The sequence below is a fragment of the Gavia stellata genome, chromosome 3 (assembly GCF_030936135.1).
Source record: "Gavia stellata isolate bGavSte3 chromosome 3, bGavSte3.hap2, whole genome shotgun sequence".
Lineage (NCBI taxonomy): Eukaryota > Metazoa > Chordata > Aves > Gaviiformes > Gaviidae > Gavia > Gavia stellata.
The window spans coordinates 94,289,958-94,309,684 of record NC_082596.1 but is presented as its reverse complement, the minus strand read 5'-3'; the positions used below and the strand labels follow the sequence as shown (position 1 = coordinate 94,309,684).

The 19,727-nt window shown below is 39.2% G+C and overlaps 1 protein-coding gene across 1 annotated transcript; it reads right to left on the bottom strand.

The window, feature by feature from the left end:
• Positions 1-13,242: 13,242 nt before the first annotated feature.
• On the bottom strand, positions 13,243-19,282 carry PRL (prolactin). Its single transcript, XM_009807782.2, has 5 exons — positions 19,246-19,282; positions 17,531-17,712; positions 17,012-17,119; positions 15,381-15,560; positions 13,243-13,434 (listed from the first exon to the last, which is right to left on the bottom strand). Exons 1-5 carry the CDS (start codon positions 19,280-19,282, stop codon positions 13,243-13,245), a joined length of 699 nt encoding a protein of 232 aa, XP_009806084.1.
• Positions 19,283-19,727: the final 445 nt, after the last annotated feature.

Here is a 19,727-nt window from a genome sequence, read left to right as displayed (position 1 = left end):
CTTGAGAGAATGGATGTCTTTGCACTGTAGTTCTGTACTTCCTGGCAATTTTATAGACCGCTTTTCTATGGCAAGTTAATGTCATTGCCACTAGCCCAAAGGAGTTGCACAAGGTGAATGAAGGTAAACCTATGTTAGCATCTAGTCTGATTATCAAGATGGAGGACAATCTCAGTGCAGAACCTCATATAGGTAATGCATCCCGTCCTAGTGAAGCATATACATCAGATTTCTATTGTGGCTTTGCTGTGAACCTTCAGTGGAGCCAGACAACCTTTGGGTTGAGATAGATAGAATATTAATTATTCTGAGGGGAGAATTCTGCTCCCCACGTTACTCAATTCTGCACTGGCAAAGCAATATATGGCTTTCCTCTCATGAACCATCTACTGTGTATTATGCCAATTTTTACTTAGCAGATGGTGGTCTGGTCTCTACTTTGCCCTCAAACCTGTGACTCAGTTTGCTGATACAAGGCAATTGGGGATGCAAAGAACAAAACTTCCCTCGTTTCTGTTTTCAAGTAAGTCAGGTCAGTATTATTGACAATAATATTCTCTTCTGTATTTTTTATACACATGAATATCATGTACCTATGTTGGTATTCTTTGGGGATTAAAATACAGTATTGATTCTTTATACCATATTACCTTAGCCATCCCACTGAAGTCAACAGGAGTATCCACACAAGGAAGGAATGTAGGTCTGAGCCTTTGATTCCTGCAGCATTCTTCTTTAACCAAACGAAAATATTACTCTGTGTTTGGATTATGTTCAGTTGCAGCTGAGAGATGATTGTTTGTCTTTCAGATTCCATTCACATGACTATCTTCTCATAACCGATACATGATAATTTATACTACATGCTTTCAGGGCGATGTCATGTGAAAAGTAATATTTAGATAGCCAAATATCTGACACAAAAAGTATATGACTGTCACAAACACACATGCTTAAAAGTCCGAGAAATCACATCTCCCAAGCTGCTCGTATCTTTCCCTTTCACTGTTTGTGTTGGTTTCCTTTCAGTAAATACAACTGCAGATCTTTGGCCTGTGCCACATGTCAAATAAGGATAAGAATCCTCTACATGGAAGTCAGGTTTCAAATGTAAATGGAGCAGATATGTAAATCTCAACAGTTTCCCTATAGAATATATATATATATATATTTTTAAACTGCCAGATTATGCAGGTGTATGTGCAGGGGGTAACTTGTACATGCAAGAACCCATTATGACAATTAAACAATTTCTGTGTGGAAAATAAAATATGTTTAGAGCATGCACTTTGGCATGTGCACACTTTGCCACAGTAATTGATGCAATGAATATCGAATACCTCATCTAAGGACACAAAAATACAGACCTGCCTAAAGTCACTAAAAAAGGAGGAGAGAGCAAAGGATTTCTATATTTTTTCCCCTTACAATATTTTGCTAGATTCTGAGTATCTTATTTCTGTGTGCTGTCTTGCTTAAACCCAATGTAATGATGGGAAAGCTTGAATATTCTTTTTTTATTACTTTGCAATTGCTGGGGAAATTGTAAGTAGCTAGAGTTTAGATTTGGAAGCATTTAACTGCCCCATTTCCATCTGAATTAACATATAATACCATCTTTAATTCTGTATTTATCACAGGAAATTTTTTGCTTGAAAGATATACTTCTGGGAATATGTTAATTGTCCTGAGGCATAATATCACTTCTGAAAGGAATAAGTCTTTAAATATTAGAGTTCAGTAGGACTGTTTTTAATCTTTGCTATAATAATAAATACTGACTGTCAGACCTTTTCAAAGATCCAAATTGGAAACATCTTTTGTCTCACGAAAATGAGTGGAAGCTCCACATGTGTATGTGTGAAAGCGGGGAATTGTTGCCCTAAATATACCTTGCAAAGATAATTAGAAAGGATTAATTTACTTCATGCAGCTTTGAGGGAGAGGAGTAGTCTGCTGTGTTCCCAGGAAATAGAGTTTGGTATTCTTTACTTTTGCTGGTGCAGAATTGTCTGCAAAGTTTGCATGCTCAAGTGGTTTTAGGTGTACCTGTCCTTGAAGAAGTAATCCAAAACAAAAATTCAGGTTTTCCCTGTCTGAAGCTTATTCATATTGCTACAGCCTTTTTACATGACATTTTGAATATTGAAAATGTTTTGTCCCTTTGTTTTTCATATTCATGCAACAGAATTTCTTTCAAGTGCCAGAGCGGAATAAGTCATATGTGTGTATGTTTATATGTATATCTGCACCAAGATTTAGAAGACTGTATCAATAGAATTAGCCCATGATAAGTTTGGTTTAGATGTGTGCTAGCAGGTACAGTTTGAGGCAGAGAGGCTCATGCTGAGAGGCTTTTTTAAGTCCTGGATGGGAAGCTGGTTAATCAAGCACTTGTACTACTCATCTGCTCCCTTAGTTTTACCTGAGTTGCATTTTCCTTGCTTAGCTCCCCCCTTCTTATGCAAAGCCTCTGGCTCAGCAGTCTAACTTTGACTTATTTGACCTTGCTCATTTCCTTTCCGCTGCATGGCAGTTCAATAAAGGTACTGTGCAAGCAATCCCCTTTCTAGCATATTGCTAGCTGGACAGAAGCTGACATGAACCTTCTAGGAAAGCTGAGATGTGGTGTAATATCCAAATTCACCTGCAGTCAGCAATTTTAAGGTGTTATCTCTGAAAAGCAGAGGGGATTGAGTGGATGTGCCATGAAAGAATTAATGGAATATCCACTTTAATGCTCTCCTAAGGACGAAGGCATGTTCAGCAGAAATCCAGTCCAGCATGTGTGCTAACACAGCAGCATTTGGGTCAGCTGGACCTCCCATGAGGCGAGACTCTGCAGAGTCTCTGAGGTCTGCTGTAGGTGTCTCTGGGCTAGACCCCCTCAGAAAAGAGGTCCTCTAGAAACAAAACCTCCGGGAGCTGTATTTAGACATATAGCTTCAGGGGGGAAGGAGTCCAAGAATCCCATTAAGAAACTGTTCAGCTCTAGGGTTGCAAGAGTATCCAGTGGTGTGGGAACATCTACTGCACTGGTTGGTACTAAGGTACCAGCATTCAGCTTTTACAGATGCAGATCAGAAGTCTGCACTTCTCTCTTCACCATAGCTGCATGGGAATCTGCTTGAATGTAGAGAGTAGGGTGCTTATCAGCTGATATGGTAAGACATAGAATCAGCCTCAGCTGCAGAGTCAAGAAACCATGAAATAGATGAGTTTTATAAGGTATATAATTTTGTGAGGCGGCGTAAAAAAATAGTGACAGCTACCCAAGAGTGGCTATAGAGTGACTATAGGGCTGTAGAAGAAAGTCTGTCCACCCATGAAACACCTATAAAACATCAGTAGGTGATTTATAATGTTCTTCAGTGGGAAAAGATACTTGGGATAGGACCTGCGATGCTTCTTGCTGTCAGCTAAAAGGTATTTACTCCATTTCAGTTGTGCAGATATCTTCTTAGTCTTTTTAGTCTGAAAGCTCAAGAACGAAGATTATAGTTTTTCACTCATTTGAACACAGAAAGTTGTTAGACAGCTAATTTTTGAGGAAATACAGGTAACTTTGTGCAGAAGACCTTAGGTGACGCAAAGCCTATGCTTGTTCACAAAAACAGTTTCACAGAAGATGAGAAACACCTCAGATCCTCAGAAATCAAAATAACCAAATGCGAGTCAGATGCCAGGCCCGTCTTTTACTGTGCCATCAGCAAGTCAGACTATTTATTCTGTGGAAAACTGACTGCTGCCTCTTGTTCAAAGCAGGGGCTACACCTGTTTCTCCGCTCCTGTGGCGGCTCCCAGTCTTCTCCTCCAAGTGCCGTTTTCCTAGTCTAGACCTCCTACGTTTCCGTGTTTGTCGGCAACGCACAGGACTAAAATGGTATTTTCATATTTCAGTGCAGTTGAGGCCCCTTAAAGCAGAGGGTTGTAAGTGTGAAAGAGAGATATGTTGTTCCCTAATGGCTTATTACCATCCCATTTGCAATTCAGATCAGTTCTAAATTGACTGAAATTTTTAAACACATAGCAGGCAGTTTAAACTAATGATTGTCTGGAGGTTCACATCTGACATGAACTAAGCTTCTGTTCAAAACAAATTGCAAATAATTCCTCCCTTAGAGTCAAAATGTCACTTTTTACACTGTGCATTGTTGCCAGATTTTGTCAGTTACATTAAAAAAACCCACACCAAAAACCACAAAAAACCTGCTACCCGCTGCATGTTCTGATTTAGAAAGCCGAGCGACACTGTGGTTGTTCCCCCCCCTTATTTACAATAATGTATATGTGTGCCTGGCTCTCTGCAGCCTGATGAAAAATCCTTTCTCCCTCCGCCCCAGCTCCCTGAAACCCCTCGGCCTGCGCCGAGGGCCCGGGGGGCAGCAGTAGGCCCAGGTTGCCTAGCAACCCCCAGCAGGCAGTGGGGCCGCCGAGGCCTGCCTCAGCCCACCGGCCTCTCCCCATTGCTGCTGGGGTTAATCGCTAACCCCCCTTCAAACCGGGGGCCTATCGCCTTGGTCCCCCTCCCTGTCATTAGCTTGCCCAGGCCTACACAACCGTGGTCCTGAAAGGAAGGGTGTTAAGGGTGGCCGTGGCGTTTTGGAGGGACGATGAGCACCGCAGATTAGGTGTCGCATGCCCTGACGGGCTGTGCTGAGCGTTGTGCTCTTTGGTGAACAATGGCCGGTGCTGGCAAAGAGCTTCAGAGCTGCCTTTTCTTCTGGCTGTGGAGGTGTAGTAAAATGGGCTTAATCCTCCATTGTTTCCATTTTTTAGCACCCTACCTTGTAATGGCTGCTTAAAGTAGTAAGTCAGAGTTTGGGTTCAATTCCATTAGGATTTCAAAGCCCGTAGGTTTGATGATGATAAAAAAGGAAGCTCTTTAAAAATGTCCGGTGGAGCGGAATGGGTATGTTTATTATGTGATTGAATTTGGGTTTCCCTTGAAAGAAATAACCCATCTGAGGGGACTCACTGGAGAAATCTTGATAACTTACAACCACTGATAACTAATTGTGAATAGGGAGGTATTTGCTAATTCCTAAAGGGAATGAGCTTATGCAGGGAGAAAAAAAGAATGAAGCCAGTTTCCTTTGATGTAATCCTTGTGTCTTTCTGCTTTTTAGGTGCTGGCCACAGGGATAAGGTTTGGGACAGTCCCTTTTTTTCACCCACAGTCTTACTGGATTGGGTATCTTTGTTAGATGTTACTTGAAAGTCTGTGCTACTTAAGTGACTTGTGGCTATCTCTGAACTCCAAAAAAAAAGATTGTTTTTTAAAAATTATCACAAAGAACCCTCTTATGTTCATCAAGCTACTTGTTCGGTTGCCGTTTATGTTTTCATCTTGAACTGTGTGTTGATACATGTTGTACAACATCGCGTTTCTCAAAAGCTTTTGCACAGCACATTGTCACACTGGTTTTTTGGTCCCTTTTCCAACTGAGAAATATTTCTTGAACTGTTGTTAAAATAGTGGGTTGATGGAGATTCCTGCTCAAGGAATATTTTCTCGTGAGGGAGAGTGTGGTGAAATGACATGCTTCTTATCTACTAAAATGGCAATTTCACTGAAAACTTTAATTTTCTTTCTGAAAATTGTGAATCCAGAGTTGGTTTCAGTCAATACATGGGAAGAAATCCTGAAGCATCATTTGTAAAAAAGCATTTCTTAAGATGTTCCTAACTTTATGATATTTTTGGAAATATCTACCTGCTTGTAACTAGCTCTAGGGAAGGTAAGCGTATGTATTGCATTTTCCTTATGCCTTCAATATGTACAATTGAAATGCGATGTACTTTGTATTTTACAAAACAACAACAACAAAAGTCTCAGCTTACTGATATGGTTATAGATTTATATAAAATAAGTTTCTGTTTTCAAAACAACCTTATGAGTGCCACTTCTTTCCACTATATAAATCTATTATGTTGAAGACTGAGTTTAAACACAGTTTTTCCTGGCTACAATTAAGTATATATAAAAGAAGTCTTGCTGATTGGTTTTAAGGTTAGAACTCAGTCAAAACCATCTTTCATCTGTGAAACATGAAAAAACGTTTTTCATCTTTTGATTTGCTAGAGGGAAGGGATGCCATCCAGAGGGACCTTGACAGGCTTGAGGAGTGGGCCCATGAGGTTCAACAAGGCCAAGTGCAAGGTCCTGCACCTGGGTGAGGGCAATCCCCAGCATCCATCCAGACTGGGGGATGAATGGATTGAGGGCAGCCCTGCGGAGAAGAACTTCGGGATACTGGTGGTTGAAAAATTGGACATGAGCCAGCAACGTGCGCTTGCAGCCCAGAAAGCTGATCACACTCTGCACAAGCACCACAGCTGTCTGTATCCTGGGCCACATGAAAAGAAGCACGGCCAGCGGGTCGAGGCAGGTGATTCTCACCCTCTTGTGAGATGCCACATGGAATACTGCATCCAGTTCTGGGGTGCCCAGTACAAGAAAGAGGTGTACCCATTAGAGCAGGTCCAGAGGAGGGCCACAAAAATGATCAGAGGGCTGGAACACCTCTCCTATGAAGAAAGGCTAAGAGAGTTGGGGTTGTTTGGAGAACAAGAGAAGGCTCTGGGGAGACCTTATTGCAGCCTTTCAGTATATAAAGGGGGAGTCTTGTCCTGTAGTGACAAGGGGCAATGGTTTTAAACAGAAAAAGGGTAGTTTTAGATTGGATAAAAGGAAGAAATTTTTTACAATGAGGGTGGTGAGATACTGGCACAGGTTACCCAGAGAAGTTGTGGATGCCCTATCATCACAAGTGTTCAAGGTCAGGTTGGACAGGTCGTTGAGCAACCTAATCTAGTGAATGATGTCCCAGCCCTTTGCAGAGGGGTTGAACTAGATGATCTTTAAAGGTCCCGTCCAACCCAAACCATTCTATGATTCTATGATTCAGTGCGTGCTTTGGAGGAGAACATGTGGTGTTTCTTGACTATCTCTTTAAAATGTGTTGTGCGTGTTCAAGACTGTAGCACTATCGTTCTACAGCTTAGCTCTGCTCTTTTGTCGCCAGATTTAGGCCATGACAATAGATATATAATGTTACCCTTAATCTAGACCAAGATGGAATTCATAATCCCTTTGATAAAGAGGCTAAACCAGGTATGTCATGCTTTGATACTAAGGTGATGTGCATGATGTAAATAATTACACAGGTACCTTTTCCCTTTCAGAGCAGTAGTGAACCTTTTTTTTTTTTTTTTTGGTGAGTTATGACATGCACAAGGAGGGTTGTCTAGGGGACAGAAAACATCTTTTGCAGAACAATGCTACTATCTACCACTCTATTAAAAGCTTCAAGATTTGTTTTTGTATGAGTCTCTTTATGTCTTATGGTCACCTAAACCTTACTTTCACTTAGATGGAATCTCCAGTGAAAATAAAAATAAATGGGTATCCTAAACTTCTTGAAAACCATTTCTGATGCTTTTGCTTTACATTTTTCATGGTGCCATCCATCAAAAGCTAATCTCTCAATAAACTCAGGCTGTGCATTGCACTTTCTTCCTTCACATGGCCCTTGAGAGAGCATGAGAAAATTTTCTAATATGATGAAGTATTTTCTAGTACAAGATGATAAAGAACAGAATCTTTTTTAGTTTCTCACTTTGATGCAACAGGGAGACAGAAGAACAGATTCCTTGCAAATAAACACAAAAGCCACTTTCAAGAATTGCTGAGCTGCTTATTGCATTAGCTTTGACATGAGGACCCATGGTCTCTGTTGCATGGGTCTCGTGAAGATACCATGCAAATCAAATTAATACAAGTAGCTTTTGTCATATTAAGTTATAGTACATGTGCTGTAGGTCCAGGATGTTGGAACATCCAAAAGGCTCTGAGGCTTTAGTTCGGCTTGGATGATCATCAAAAGGCTTGGAAACTTTTTTGAGCTATATGAACTATTTTCGTCCGTGAAATCAGGCTGGAAATCTCCCAAGAATGGCTCCTGGGGAAGATTATTGTTATTTCAATCATCTGGCTAAAGAAAGGGCCTATTGTCATGTATGATTATTGGCCTAATCCTGCAAACCATGCACAGTGCTTTCAGACATGAAGTCAGTAAAGGTAAGAACAATAATATCTATATATATTTTGGGAATTTTTTCTACCCTAGCAATAGAGTGAAAAGAATGACAGAGAGATAAGCTATGTTATATTCCATGCTTTGCATACTTCTGATTCCTACTTGCTTGAACTATAAGTAAACAGAGCAGGACCTTGCTGGGAAAGGACCCTTTTTTTTTGTTCTGTGTTAGTGTACAGTAATGGTGACTTGGTTGGTGAGTGTGGGTCTAGTAATTCTGATAATACTGTAAAAAATATAATATTCTTTATTAACTTCTGACTTATTTGACACTGAAAGCTGGAGGGAGGTAGTCAGCTTGATAGTGAAAAAACCTCCATCAGTAAATGGGAATATTTTTAGAGTTAGTCATTTAGCACACAAACTAATTCCTATTCATTGAATGCACATGCATGTTATGTATTTTGTATTCTGCAAACTCCTTTGCAACATGTGGTATATGGTACAAATGATAGCTCCTTTGATATGCTAGAGTGAGTGCTCTTAGCATGTTTGATGACTCACACTGTCACTCATGTGAATTAATAAGTGATCTGAACTCTTCAGTGTAATGAACCCTATCATTTATTAAAAAGGGAAAAGTGTTCCCATAATTAGTGTGGTGATGTTTGACAGGAAAAGTGAATTTTAGAGGGACTACTACTATTAAATATTGTCGATAAATACTATTCATTTTTATGCTTGACAAAGCACTTTCTCATAGCAAACTGCAGAAAATGTAAAGAAGTGTTTGTTGTAAAAGTGTTCTTTAACAGATTTTGACTAGCGTCAAATGGTTGTGAAATACAGCAATTCCCAGTAAAGGGCTCTGTCCAAGACATGTCCTTAGGACTTTTAGTGAGGCTCAGTGTCAGTAGTAAATAAGAAGTGAACATTTGTCTTCCCCATCAGTACTTCTTGAGCCAGAGACCAAGTGTTTCTGTGACCCTGAAAGTCTTTCTACAACCTCCTTTCACTTAGTTTGTTACCACTTGCACTGTGTACCGAGGAAGAAAAATAACATGATGTGGACTGGCCAATACTGATGTAAAATGTTACTGCTCAATGAGAGAATTTCAGAACTCCTTCACGAGGAAAGGAACAAAAAGTGATTATATCCTGCAATTCTCTTTTGGACGCATGAATTAGAAGGCGGTATGCCATGATGACTTACTCTTCCCAAAAAACCAGAATGTTAGCATGAGATTCTAGTGCTTCTTGGATGATTAAAAGAACGTAAGCATGGTGGTATGAAAGAGAATTAGTGACAAAGTAAACAAGAGGGTTTGGGGTTTTTCCCCTCAATGCACAATAAAATTATAGATTAAAAGGCGGACTCTGTATTTTCCTTTAAAATGGCATTGTATTTTCTTTGTGTTCCACAGAATCTGTCCGTGGGACTTAAAAAAGAAAACAAAAAACCACAAAGAAAATGGGAGCAGTCTCTGAAACTTTTTTTCACCATGGATAAGGATAGTTTGTACTGCTTTCACCTGTATGGAAAAAAGATATAGTTCAAAGGACATTAGGCACCATTACTCAGCTGTTTTCATTTCCTCCTCATAGTTGAAGACATGAAAGGAAATGAAAAATCACTATGAGAAAATGTACATTTTTTGATGTTCAGTTATGGGGGGATATATCTAAATATAGCCTTAAAATCCCAATGATAGTAGATATTGTTGAAATGTTATCTGGCAGTCATTGAGTTGTTTGGGGAAAGAAAGTTGGAGAACCATGGCTGACATTCCTACTGTTTTCCAAGGCTGATGTTTATTTGAATTTAGCTTCATTTCTAAAGATGAATACAAGCATAAGGAACTTCAAAAAGGTGTCATTATGGTTTAAAACTAGTTTTAAACCTCTTTTTAACACTTAGTATAAATCTATGGATAGTCAGTCTTAAATTTCAATTGAATTGAACAATGAGGCTGAGCTTCAGTCTTCAAAATTTACCAAAGTAATTTGCTGGCACAAGTCATTAAGAACTTGAGATCAAAGCAGTCATATATGTAAATAGCTTTACAGATCAGTAAAAGTGACAAATACTGTCAGTAAAATCTTCCCTTACTGGCTTTAAAATCATCCTCAAAATTATTTCTGTTTGCTCCAATAGTTGGATATAGTCCCAGAGTCTAGACAGAAGTCATGAATAGCCAGTTAGATTTTTATTTTGCATGTATCTATTGCTCTGTTGTGTTCAGTGAAAAATGGTCTCAGGGATGAATTGGTTTGAACTTCATAACATTTAGATTTGGTGTCACAAGGTTTTATCTTAAATTTAGTGACATCTATGGAAGCTTGAATATCATTTTCAAAGGGAACAGAACTGAGCCTATGTTTCAGCCATGTGGACCTTTCCTTTCCATTCCTATCACTAGGTAATCTTAAACGAACAGAAGTAAAGAAACCAGCAGAGATTTAAATATTGCCAATTGGAGTACTGAATAAATAACGAGAAAGCTAGCGATTTTGAATGCTGGAAAACTGAAGTAGCCAGAAGTTAATACACTTGGAAAAAAACTCTTATTGATATCAGTTTCTTTCATTTAGAAGGAACATGCTTGTTCTAAATTTTTTATAAGTTTTGTATAAAATAAGAGATTGGCTATGTAACTATTTTTATTGGACAAAAGACAATAGTTGCTTAGGTCTTACGAACATACACTAATTAACAAGGTATTAGTGAGATAAGAATGTATTGTTCCTGTTACCAACTGAAAAAGAAGAGAATTGCCAGTTGGCCTATACTGTGGCTTGAACATTCAGAGTCTGAAGGCATTGTCTGTGCCAGGGCACTTGACAATGAAGGTGTAGCTTTGAATGTGCTCATGGGGTTCGATGTCTTTCTGTCTCTGTGACAGCTGTGATGACTCAGAATATTAACCAGATCACTTTTAAATACCCCTTTAGCTAAACAGCTGCAAACCGAATAGCTTTTCAGTTGTTTAGAATCTTTTTTTGTCGTTCTCTTCTATCTTTCTTTATGAAATTAAAAACTCATAATTGTACTAAAACAGGCTATAATAAAGCCAGTGCATGCAAGTTTTAAACAATTGTTTTAGCACTGTAATTTTTAAGCAGTTAATGAAAGTCATTGTTTTAGATCTAGTCAAGTAAGTGTAAAATTATGAATGTCTGCCCTATTAATCAAGTTGCTTCTGAATTCTAAAGAGATTCTGAGGTAGGAGTTTACTCAGCGAGACATAATTGTTTTTTCAACTCAATACAGAGTAGTCCAATTATTCATGTTTTCTTTTGAATAAGAACTCACACTGTAATTCTAAGCACTTGCGATAATTACAAAGGATATTTTTTTTCTTTTTTCCCTTTAAAATGCTTTTTTTCCCCATTGGCATAATAACAGAAAATAGAATATTATGATCAGATTAAATTCTAGTCTGGGCACTTGCATTTTGCCTGGCAAATTTTACCCATTTTCTTCCTTGACTGTGGTGTTATACAGCTGTGTGCTGTTAAACCGCTGTTGCATACGCCCCAAGTTTTGTGCATTTCAGAGCTTATGAAAGATGTCACTTATGACTGTCCAACAAGGAATATGCTTGCTGCACAGATGATTTTATATATATTAAAAATGGGCTTAGTATGTACTTACCAAGATAAAGCCTGAGGCAATCAATAATTGAAAACATGAAGAGATTAAAGGGCCATTATATATATATATATACACACACACACATAATTAGAAATGCAAGTATCATTACATCCTTATAGAGATGGCTAAAATGAGACCTTTCTAGCAGCTGGTATTTAATCTCTTACATAAATACCTATTATGGCTGTGCTTATTCTGCTATGGTAATGAGAGGCTTAAGCCCTCAAACCCATCTTCTCTGGTGTTTCACTCTTCCTCCAAGCTGCCTCAACTCTGGGGCAATGCAGTAGGCTTGTCTAGTGGGAAGCCAAACCTGTGAGGAGCTGATTTGAATTTAAGCTCCTCTTTGCTGAAGCTGTGCGATGAAGCCAAGGCCAAGTTTGTTTATGGCTTACAAAGACAGTATATAGATACGGCCAATGGCTCCATCTGCTCTTTGGCTTCTTGCTTGCTGTGTGACTGTAAGCCAGATTTTTTTCAAAAGTAGTCAATTATTTTGGTCTTTCCAATTTTCCGATGTTTAACTGTAGTGTTTTGAAATGAGTGCCATAAAAACTTTGAGTGCGACTAAACCCAAACTGAATGGAGACACTTCAGGTTTATGACAGTGGACACCTTAGCTCAGCTAGTGCCTTTTTATAGCTTGAAAGTTTTCTGAGCAACTGCAACCACCACATCACTTGGAGGAATGTGAACGGTAGGTGGATATGATATGGATGCCCAGCATTTCCTGTTGGGACCTACTGAAACCTGTTGGTTCCTTTGCCCTCAGATAGTCACCTCAAATGTCATGAACCTTCCTTTGGAAATGCTTCTTCTCTAAACAGTCAGTAGAGACGTAGATATACTTGGATCTCTGTCCTTAAAATTCTGGATGTGTCTTCTCTCTCCATGGACTGCATGGTGAATCAATGGCTATGTTAGCCAGGATGGATTTCTTACCTTTCTCTCCCCTACTCAGACAGTTTTTGTACAGAGTAAAAGCATCAATCCAAGTAGTTTGGATTTCAGACCATACTTTTAGTTTAGGGTAGTTTAGTGTAATACATGATTAATCTGCTTTTTGATGTCCCTCTTTTTTTTCCTCTCTTTTTGGGGGGAGGGGGGGTAAAGAGCAATGGAAGTAAGATATCCTGTCATCAGTAAACAGAGACTGAGATCCAAAAAGAGAAGCCACTTCTAAAGATATAAACCATACCAGCTATTTTTCATTCACTGACACCACTCAGTGTTATGTGCTTTTGGATTTAATAACATTTTTATTGGTATCTGCATGATCTGGTTATCACTGAAATGCTACTAAGTGAGGAGATTAGACAGAAAAGTGTATTTTTGTCATACAAGTAATTTAATAACTTTTTAAAACACCAAGAAAAATGGTGCTAATAGTTGCAGCCAGAATTCACACAAACATGCCTGAAAGTTACTGACGATCCTGATGCTGTACAGTGTGACTTTTCGTAAAGTTTGCAAAGAAAAGTGGCAAAGCAACAAGAACACCATGATGAATGATTTCAGTAAATAAGTGATTAGGCCCATGAGTACTTAACAATTGCTATCGTGGATTAGGCGGCACTTCAGAAGCTTGAGATAGTTGTCAATTTTGTGGGAATCTCTGCGGAGGCAATGCAGCAGGTTGTAAAAGGCAAAGAGTCTGGAGTCCTCATCAGTGAGTTGCAGGGATGGAAGGCCTTCCCACTGAGAGTAAACTTCATTTCCGATCTCACCAGAATGAACCTGAAGATACAAAATGATACCAATTGTGAATTTGGCTGGATGTAGAACATTTAAAATGCTGGCCTTGAGGAATGCTAGTTGTTATGTATGCCTGGTAAAGTGTTTCCTGTTATGGTTCCCACTATTCTGTATAATGTTCTATGTCTCCATGCAGATTTTGAATGTATTTGTCAGATTTTTCAGTTTATTTCCCTAAATTAAAAGCTTGACTGTGTCAGTAGTGTTTTAAGAGAACTAGTGTGTTAACCAACGTCCAGTGGAATCTGACGTTGCAGAAAAATCAAACCTTCCTTCATGCATGGACTCATCAGTGACATCTCTTTTTGGTTCCCTCCACCTTGAAATCTTTGTTAACACTTGTTCCTAGAACTTCTTTGTGTGCATCTCCACCTTTGTCTTGCCTATCTCTTAGGTGATCTCTCTGATACAGGCAGCTTCAAAAACATTTTACTAGACAAATCTCTCAACAGTACATCTTCAGATGTACATCTTCAGATGTACTGTACCTCAGATTCCATTAAAAAAAAAAATAAATGCTGAGTGACACAGTGACCTCTAATGTTAGAAAGGTATGTGTAGGAACTCATGTAGTGAGTTAGTATCTGAGGTGAAGATGATTGGTATAGGTCTCCTTGTTTGAAAGAGACAATCATTAATTTTCTCATATCACAAAAATCTACCTTTCATAGCAGGAAGGAGGTCTGTGCCTGTTGGTGCTTCTGCATTTTCCTTATTTCCCACCAGCTGTACTTTGTAAAAGCACATAAGAGAGTATCTATCTGTGGAGCCTCTATCACTCAGTTTAAGCAACAGGCAGAAAAAACGATAGACCTACTATCACTCAAAAACATGGTTTGACACTAATGAATTTGCCAGTCTTGTCTTCAACCTCCTTCCGTAAATAATGCGAACGAGAAGGTGGTGACAGGGTAACTGTAGCAGCACCTGACTTCTGCTGTTACCTTGGATGCTTGCCTGCACCCTTTTTACCCATGGATATGGGATAGAGATGTATTTGATTACACTGATAAATGCATTTGTGGCCTGGATGGGCTAAGGCTTCTGAGCAAGGAAACGCCTGAGTGAGTGAGTGATCTAGTGGAAAGTGGTGGATACAGAGATGGTGGGTGGCACTCTTAATGCCACCAACTGTTCAGAGCCTGAGCAAAAGCCAGTAAAGTCAGAACCTCTTGTTAATATCTAACTCACTGACAGAATGATATATTCAGGGACTAAGAGAGACCCCTTTAAAAATAAACAAGCTAGAGCTGATTTTTTTAGGAAAGCTTTCAATCAATTACTGATAACAAGGGGTATTCGAGTATGGGTTTTGTCAGACAACAGCCTTGTTGTCTAACCTTACAAGTGTAGGGGAAGCCAAGTCAGAGCCAGAGTTCAGAGGAACCAGTATGGTGCGAAAAGAGAAATGAAAGGTACCATGACTACTTTGCTGTATGCCACATCTTTGCAATAGCCCAGGCTTCCAGAACAGTTTTAAACACAGTATCTGTTTCTGAAAACTATACACAATACCTAGATGTATACAGATGTGTATAAAAATGCTAAAACGTACATATAAATATGTGCATGTGAAAAAACACAGACGCATCCTTAAAAAATCAGGATCGCAAATTCAAAATACTCAAAGATAGGATGACAATTACTAGTCCTGATGATTACACCTTCCCTTGAAGTAGGACTGGGAGAACGCTGGATCACGCTATGCCAGTCATACCACGTTGTCTCTTTAGAAATTGCAAGGTAGCAGAAAAAAAAAGAAAGCCGAAAGAAGAAAGCGGAAAAGTTCTCAGATTCAGCTATCTTGGCTCACTTTTTTTCCTTCACACCTACTGCTTCCTTTCCTATTCCAGGCAGGGAGGGCCTGTCACTGTGTGTGCCTTCCTTACAGCAACAGGCTGGAAGGATGTTAAGGCCTTAATACTTACCCGCCCAACTATTTTCTCCATTCCTTCTAGAAGCCGCTTGTTTTGTTCTTCAATCTCTACAGCCTTCCAGAGGATGGTGTCTGGAGCTTCTTTGATTCTTTGTACTTCAGAGGCCAGATGGATCAGGGGATCATTCCAGGAGCGCAGCACTCCCAGTACTAAATTCAGTAGGTCTTCATGCTGCTCACCCACATTAAGAAAAGGCAGTTAAAATAGGAAGGCTAAATGCTGGCAGCATTAGGAGGCATTTAGAGTAATGTCCTCAGACATAGTGATCTGGGAACTTATTCCAGGACCTACCACTAACTGTGCCCTATAGCCCTGTCTTAGATACCTCTCTGCAATTGCATTTTTGAAGTTTGTAATTGTTGTCACCATGTTCTACAATATTAGCTAAAGCAGTTACAGTATTCTAATGGAAAATATCATTAAACCCTCTCCACATTAAGAACTAGCAAGCACAACTGTGTTTCATCTTTGTGAAAAAACCAGAACTCCTTATCTGATTTTTGATGAGTATTTTAAAATCCAATGATTTTTAAAAAAAATTTAGTACTGAATGGAAGGTGTACATTATGGTAAACCACTAAATAGCTTTTATTGCCTCTACATAACTCATCTGTCCTCCCCTTTGAACAATGGTGCTTCCAGCAAAGAGCTCTCTGGTTTTAAAAATTGTCCTTTCTTGTGGGCAATAAAAATTCATAAAGCTTATGATTATGGTAGTATTCAACCATTTCTTCTTTGCTAGATGCACTGGATCTGAACACAACCAGACTTGTTATATACCCAGGGCTGTGAATTCCATCGCTCCCAATAGACTTTCTGAATGATGTACTGAGAAGATGGCGATACTGGAATTGCAAGGATATCACCGCCATGAAACTGATAAAGATTTCTCCCTGGCACAGCCCCATTCGTACACTTGTGCTTAGTTTTTTCTCCTGAGTATTTTCAAATCGTATCTGTGAGCATAGGCTGAACAAGACTATCTTCATCTTCCCTTAAGTTTATAATTATTAAATTGACGTACGTAGCATGTTTCTTTTTACAAGTATTTTGCAGTATTTTGCACTAGAGTTTTTGTATTTGGATGATGATGTGACCACTTTTACCTACTGGTAACAGCAAGAATAGCTATTTAGCATTTGTTTAGTAATGTCAGTGTTTTCAGTTACTGGAAAACTATTTACCTCTGCCTGCATACAGTATTCACTATAGTGCCAATATGTTTTTATGTTTGTTAATGTAATAATTGTCTATAAGGTGTTTTAAGGTAATATTCAAAGGTTGTAGAGTTCTCAGTACTGTACAAGCATGGTAACTGGCATTGTGCCATGAGGTTATACTGTAACTGGAAATAAGACTCAATGGCTGAATGTAACATACAGGAAAAGGAAGGGAAGATTGAAGTTACTGGTACTTATATATTCTGTATAGTCTGTAACTTAGTATCAGCAAATACTAAATCAGCTTTTCTTGGCTTTTTGGTGCTTTCCTCTTCCTGGCTTTTTTATTCCGATTGAGCTGATTTCCCTCTCTCTCTGCTGCCTCTCTATTGCCTAACCCTCCCTCTTTCCCCCCTCCCCACGCTCTATCTCACACTGAATAACATTAGAAATGGGACTTACGTGAATCTGCTGAGCTTGCTCCTTATCTTCAGGAGTGGTTAAGGAGGAAGTGTGGCAGCCATTAACAGCTTTTGTAATAAAACCCCGGCCCTGAGCATAGCGTTCATCCTGCAGATCAGCAAGGATAGGCGTTGTTGAAACAGGTAAGTAAGAAGAGCTTCAATTCAAACACTGTATTAACTAATTGTGGTTCCATTGCTTTTATCACTGCTTTTATGCTGTAAAGGTCAAAAGTTTCTGGTGAGTCTTTAGAGTGAAACTGGCACTCAGCAAACACAAACTTGTCCCACAGATAAAGAATGATGGGAAAATGGTATCTTTTAATAGAAGCGTTGGGGATCTTAGTAATGGCCAGCACTATACACAGATTTGGTCACCATTGGGACTATCACTGACTGTGCAGCAGTCATATTTGTTTACTTATTGAAGGATTTCACATGTTAACATATGTTTGTGCTTAAAAAGTATTAAATTGCATTTTTATATTTTCTCGCTCTCAGGAAAAGGCAGAGTACTTACAAATTCATTGAACATTTCTGAAGAGAGGAAGTGGATGTAGTGTGAAAGTTTAACTGCTCGGTCAAAAAGTTCCCCAAGGGAAACTTGGCAATTGACAGATCCATTGGGGCAGATTGGCAAGGAGGTCACTCCTTCCTTTGTCAGGAGCATGTTGGACACCAGAAGGACCACCAGCAACAAACCTGTTCAGGTTTAAAACAAACCAAAACGGAATCACATTGACTTGCATGTGCGTTTAGAAGTAGCTGTCAGAGCCAGACGCTGGGTGATTCTGGCTGTGCCGTCACATGGCTCAGAGTATCCCCTGTACTGGCTGCTGAAAATCAATGGAGGAGGGAAGCATGGTAATTCTGTTATCCTTTCTCCCCTCCATCAGCCTGACTGTTTAGCAGAGCCTGCTCCAGAGTTTGAGGAGGCAAGGTAACCTGTGTTGCAGTGTACACTGTATTCTGAAGTCTCTTACTATTGAGCCTGACTTTATCATACAGTGATAAATGGAATGAAAAAATCGAACTTCTTCCCAGTGTAAATATAGATACATAATTATATTTGCACAGATATATAAGTTTGGAAAATAGATTGGTCTGTCTTTTTTTTTTGTCTTTTTTTTTTTTCTTCTCCTCCTCCCACAGGTCCTTTTCTTCTTTGCAAACATTTGGAGTTTAAATTAATTTTGTGGGAGGGTGGTTAGGTCACTCTCTTAAGGTTTTGATTGTCCTGGGAGTTCCTTCAGAAGATTTCCAGCAGCTGTGCTGCTTTGCTGTTTAGAGTTAACCCTGAATTGCCTACTGCTAAGAAATCTGAGAGATCTTTTGTCTTTTCTCCTGAGCTTCTGAAACTGATATAGAGGACTTCTCATTATCTAAAACACAAAACCTCATCTGTTTACAGCTTTTAATATTAATTTTAAAGTCAAGTTTTCTATTCAGTGAAATAAAATATGCACAGAAAAACAATGGAAAAAATTAAAAGCAAATATTTGGTAAATGAACGTACTTATTCAAAGAACACTGTTCTGTGCTCTTGAGAGCTTTAGTTCTGGAAATTGGCCTGCTACCTGTATTGGCTCACTAGACTTATTCTAAATATTAAATTAAAGTGTACTCCATAAATCAGCAGAGCTGTCCCTAATGTTATCATGTGATAAGTTTCCTTCTAGCTCTAAATTCAAGAAAAGTGCATTTACACAATATTGAAGTAAGCCTCTCTCCTCCCCCATGAACAAGGTGCATGCCGCATGCTGCAGTTAGGAAAGTACTCTGGGGAATAATTCTGTGAACAAGAAAAGCTGAGAATTTTTGGCTTAGAAAGTTGAAGATGATTGTGAAAACATTCACTTCAAACTTACTACATCACTTCTAGACTTGTGGATAACGACTTTTAGTCATTGCCTTCTGAGTCGTGTAGCAAAGTAGTCTGGATCCAGTCTTTCGTGTGCAGGTGTCACATCCCTCAAGCCAATTTTCTGTGACACTGTCCAATGCAAAGGTAGTCTTAGGAGACAAAGGACTGAGTAAAAAAGGGATCAAGCTGCCTTCTAATTCCAAGCTTTGGACACTACATGTTTGAGGTGGAGGCAGGTTTCACCATTACTGGAAGACTAGGTGGTTGGAAGGCCTCAGTTTCTAGAGCTGTTACATTTCAGTTACTTCCTAATTCAATCTAAATTTAAGGAAATATGAAAGTTATCAGCAAGTGAATGGCAAAAGTCTTACCTTTCAGTGGAACCCCCTTGTTGCTCATGGTAGGCATCCTGTATGATGACTTGCTCTACCAGAAAGAAGTTTCAATACTTGCTCTTATTCTCTGCCCATGCCACTTTTATATACACCACCCAGGGTCCATTTTGCATACATTCAGCAGGTCGTGGAGTTTACCTCGATAATTACAAACATCAAATTGCCTTTCTTCCACATTCATATTCAGTGTTTTTTAGTTTTTTATTTTTAACTGTGAAAGGGAATTTCATTAACAAGTTCAGCTGTGGGTTCCTAAGTATGGCTGGATGAAGAGAGTGCCAAAATTTTGCCCTGAATGAGGTGCAAATGCCATTGATCCTGGAAAGCTCCAGTTGTCAATTCTGAGACAGGTATTCTCAATGTTTCTAGCCTGCTGTTCCCCCTCCCCACAACTGCCTTCTCATCCTTCTTTGCTTCTTCAGCCATCCAAGCTTGCTTATGTTAAAATTCTGGCTATT